The sequence below is a fragment of the Phaethon lepturus genome, unplaced genomic scaffold (genome assembly GCF_000687285.1).
Source record: "Phaethon lepturus isolate BGI_N335 unplaced genomic scaffold, ASM68728v1 scaffold28871, whole genome shotgun sequence".
NCBI classification, from domain to species: domain Eukaryota; kingdom Metazoa; phylum Chordata; class Aves; order Phaethontiformes; family Phaethontidae; genus Phaethon; species Phaethon lepturus.
The window spans coordinates 13,057-17,874 of record NW_010517583.1 but is presented as its reverse complement, the minus strand read 5'-3'; the positions used below and the strand labels follow the sequence as shown (position 1 = coordinate 17,874).

The 4,818-nt window shown below is 36.5% G+C and overlaps 1 protein-coding gene across 1 annotated transcript in view; it reads left to right on the top strand.

Annotated features, from left to right (window-relative positions):
• The first annotated feature begins 538 nt into the window (after nt 1–538).
• Nucleotides 539–4,818, top strand: part of LOC104628020 (regulator of nonsense transcripts 2-like) — a 12,821-nt gene continuing 8,541 nt past the window's right edge. Inside the window, exons 1-2 of the mRNA XM_010296449.1 lie at nt 539–677; nt 4,374–4,494. Of these exons, the coding sequence (XP_010294751.1) occupies nt 557–677; nt 4,374–4,494 (242 nt within the window). The 5' untranslated portion in view covers nt 539–556. The remainder of the gene's footprint in view (nt 678–4,373; nt 4,495–4,818) is intronic.

Here is a 4,818-nt window from a genome sequence, read left to right as displayed (position 1 = left end):
TCTGAAACCCTTAGAGCCTTTCTCTTCTGTTACTACAAGGGATAACAGTAGAAATTCTGCTTGGGGGCTTCATTTCTTTGGAAGGCAGAGACATCTGGAGGGAGATGCAGCTTTCTGAGCTAGCTGTGGTGCCATTGTTTCAAGGCCAGTTTAATTCACTGGGGGGGTATCAGCTTGTATGAAAATAAGAAATAAGGCATATAGCTGTCTGTTCCTGGCGAAAGTTAATCAATTTTGTTCCCAAAAATACCGTGTGTAGTAGTCTTTTGCCTTAGCAGTGTATGAGCCTTTTTTGTATATTCTGTGTGTCTTAAGGGGGTCTGAATACCTTCTATTTTCTCATGCTTCCTTATGTGAAGTAGAGTTTAAAAAAATCCAAGTAACAAACAACACACTTTCCAGTAGAAGCTTCTGTGGAAAATATCTCATCACAATAACCTGGAAATAGCCAAAACCCTTCTATATTTTGGATTGTTTTGTGGTGTGTTTTTTTTTTTCCTGTGATAGGGACTTAAAAACTTATTTTCTTTTGCAGTTCAAGATCCTAAATGTACCAATGTCTTCCCAACTTGCTGCAAACCATTGGAACCAACAGCAAGCTGAACAGGAGGAAAGAATGAGGATGAAAAAACTCACTTTGGATATCAATGAACGGCAAGAACAAGAGGACTACCAGGGTAAGAAATCACAAGTATTTAATTCTTAATTTCAGAGGAACTTTAATGGATCTACAGAAACTATTATTTGTTATAATTAGCAACTTAAGTTCTGAATATTAATTTGTAATACTTCATGGCAAACCCATATTTTAGTTCCAGTCATGCATTACTTACTCCCTGGCCTCAGTGCTTGAAGAAATTTTTCTAGCTCTTCCATGAAAGGGAGTTTTCAATAAATCTCAGAATTTCAGTTTATTTTGGGAAAGGCGAAGAACTGAGATTCAGAAAAGGTAACATAAAATTAATCTGTTTGTGGCATTGTCTCCATTATTGTAAGACAATTGAGTTCGATACAAAAGGAATTAAATCTGTGCAACTTAAACTCTGCTTTTTAGATGTCGATAGGCCAAGGCATTTAGAATCTTCATTAGTCTTGCTAAGACTTGCAAATACTAAGAGGTAGCCTTCACCTGAGAAAAAAAACCCGCCGTGTCTTTGTATTGCTAAAGGTTCTGGAAATGCTACAGATGTCAAATATAAGAATACGTTAATAGAATGAAGGTTTCATACAAATTATATGATCGGATTTGTTTTTTGAAGATAGGTACATCAGACGTTTTGGAACCTGGACAAATTGAAGCAAACAGTTACTACAGCAGATCATATAGGCCCTAAACTGGTGCACTTGATGTGTTTGGTTGTTGGGTGGTTTGTTTTGGGTGTTTTTCAGACTCAACTTTCCTTGGCTTACTCAGTAAACAAAGCCAGACCAACAATACCAATGGTGTTTAGTTCTTATGCCAGTGTTTCCATTTAACATCTCCAAAGTTCTTGCTCTACTTTTTTTGTAAAGGTGTTGCAGGTTGGTGGTAATCACAGTGGAAGTAGTTAATTAGCAGGAAATATTTAAGGTATGTCGTGAAAGGTCATTATTCATCAAGAAATGGGAAGTGTAAATTAAAGCATCTCTAACTGTAAAAACACTATGGAATCTAACACTCTTTTCAGAACTTTGATAGTACAAGGACTAAACTTGTAACCATAAGGAGGAGTATTTTTTCCCCGAAGTGAGTGTCTACAGAGCTCAAATGGTAACACAATATATTCTTAGTATTAAACACTGTAATCAGCTTAAAAACCTCTTTTCTGAGACGCTCCTCTCTTACAAAGCCCACTCTTGAAAAAGGAAGAGAAACAGTAGACTCTAGAATTAGACATTTAAGTACTTTTCTCAAACTTTTTGTGGGCATTTCCTCAATGACACTTCCGATATTTTTTTACTGGTCAGGGCATTTGGGTTTTTATGCCTTGTCATATGACTTTGTTGGTATCTTTAAAATCAATCTGTTTAATCTAGGATTTTTTTGTGAGCAACTGTGCTTGTTATCCAAAAAAAGGACCACATTGATTTTTGTCTGAGAAGTCAGTCAGACAACTGATAACAATTGATAACCCGTAATAGGCATTTTTTCAACTTTCTCATAGATTTTCTAGGTGCCCTGTATAAAGCATTTAATATAGGAGGGAAATCAGCATAGAAGAAATAGGATTTTTCATAATTGACATAAATTTTTGAAAACTACTGTTTGTTTCTTTTTTATTAACCTGGGTAATACAGTAAAACCAAACTAAAAGGGACATTTTAATCAGTTTAAATTAAACAGGCCAAATTACATTCTGCTTTGGAACTGGTTTTTTAATTGAGATTTTGTGCAGTTGATTGTTACTTCTGAAGAGTCGGCTTGCCTGTAACAAGTTGTTACATATACATTGAAAGAGTTGGTTTTAAATTTCTGTTTCAAGCTTTGAAGTTACCAAGGCAGGAAGAAATCTCAAAATTTCTGGAAGAATGCCTGAGGGGTGTCCTGACATTTGCACATACATTTGTTCTGGTTTTGGTTTTTTTTTTTAATCCGCACAGGGTAGCGAATAGCTGAAAATTCACCAATGTGCTTCAGAGTAGCATCAGATAATTAATACTCCAGCAACGTTTATTATTATTACAAACATGTTTAATTTAAAGAATTATTAGGAACTGGGTGACTCTCTATTTTAACTAGTGTTTTTCTGTGTAGATTTTTTTTTTCCTTCACTAAACCCAAAGATGGGTGAAATGCCTTCAGCCTAGCTAATACATTGTGCTCCTTTGCCATTTCTTCCTTCTGTTATCTTCTCAATTACTCGACTTCTCAGTTACTGACGTTCCACAAACCCTGGTATTTTCTTTCACCTACAGTATGGAAAACAGAAGACAGGCATGCACACACTTGCTCGTTCGTTGCTTCTAGCACTTGGCTGGCAGTGTACCATAATATCTTATTTTCTTCCTGGGTCTCATCATTGCCAACAGGGATCTCTCCTGGCATACTGAATTGCTTTGAAGGATGTTATTTCATGATGCTTACAAAAATGGACTGTCAGTGTGTCGAATGGCTTTCTTTGCCTTTTCCAGGTGTTTATAGGGAAGTATACAGAATGTGAATACATGGCTTACTGACTGTTGACACCAATATTGTATATTAAATCATTCATAGTGTCCTAGTTTCTCAGAGATTGAGTAGATAACATACTGAAAGTTTTATGTGCATTTTGTAAATGTCAAGAGAATCTCAATCTCCAGTTTTGCCCTGTGCAAGTCATCATGAGAGTAGTCTTTTTTCTAGCAGGTGATGGGTATGTGTCTCCAATGAGATTACTGGAGATTAGAGAACCAGACAGCAGATTTTTCAAACATAATCTGTTTAACAGCTTATTCCACTTTTCCCCTTCATTTATTCCATCTGTCTATTTGCTGAGCAATGTAGATTCTTGCACAGGTAGACTGTCAGAAATACTTTCCATTAGATGCACTAACATATATGCAGAGGTTAAGTGAAGATTCCTGTGATGTATTTGTAATTATATTAGGTACTTAACACTAACTTAGCCTCGTAAAGAGGCTTTTTTTTAATCATTAAAAAAATATGAAATAAAATTTTAGAAATTAAGTTTTACCAAATGCTAAAACACAATACTTACCTAGCTTAAACTGCCCAAAGATTGGATGCCCCAGGCTAAAACTGAGTAGTGTGGGTTTCTTTCTGTACCTGCCTATTTCTTCCCACTGATCATAAAGTGACAAACTCTATCCATGGGACAGCTGGTGTAATATAGGTCAGCTGAGTCACCCTCTTCAGGTGCCTGGCTTCTCTGTAAAAGGATCCTATTATGGCTAGCTTAGACTTAAATACCTGACTTCACAATGCCTAATTTTAGGACAGGTTTCTTGCTGAGTCTTTAATTGGCAGAACATTGTCCAGTTGTTACTATTTCAGGGTAGTTTAATGTTGTGGTTTCTCATACTGCTGTGAACCTCAGTCCCTGATCATTGATGAAGTGGTGGCTGATATGTTTAGAAGGGAAGGATCACAGCCCCTTTCTTAAGCACCTGTGATAAAAACCATTGCTGGCAGTTCCTTCTGTAATAACATCTGGAAATGCAAGTTCATATTATGGGATAGCTTGGGTTTGTCAAAGCTGTCTATGCAATTTTCGTAATTTTTTTTAAAAAATTAGCTGTTGTGGTATAACATGAGTAGTGTTAACTCTAAAGTATAGCAAAGCGTAAATAAGGTGTCTTTTTTTACTACATGGCAGTGAAATGTGCTTGTGTAAATTCCTCTCTAAAAAGATGCATAGAAAATGTATTTAACTTTCTTCTGTATGAAATTGCAGAAATGTTGCAGTCTCTGGCACAGCGTCCAGCTCCAGCAAATACTAATCGTGAACGGCGGCCTCGTTACCAGCATCCGAAGGGAGCACCTAATGCAGATCTAATCTTTAAAACTGGTGGGAGGTAGGACGGTCTTCCTTTAAATGTGGTAATTCTGGTTCTAGGCAAGTAATTACTTCCATAATTGAAACAGATAATAAGCTGTGCAGTTCAAGTGCATTTGTTAGCTGTTTACATTCTAAAGCATTGTTAAAATACTGAGCAGCATTCTGTGCTTCTAACACTGTCTGTAAATATGTCCTTGACAGAGGTTTGGAAACCAGGGGATTATTTTTCAGTTGTGAAATGGCTGGTAGAACCTGAGCCTCTTTTTATAGGGGAAAAGATCACAGAATCACAAAATCATTAAGGTTGGAAAGGACCTTCAAGATCATCAAGTCCAACCAT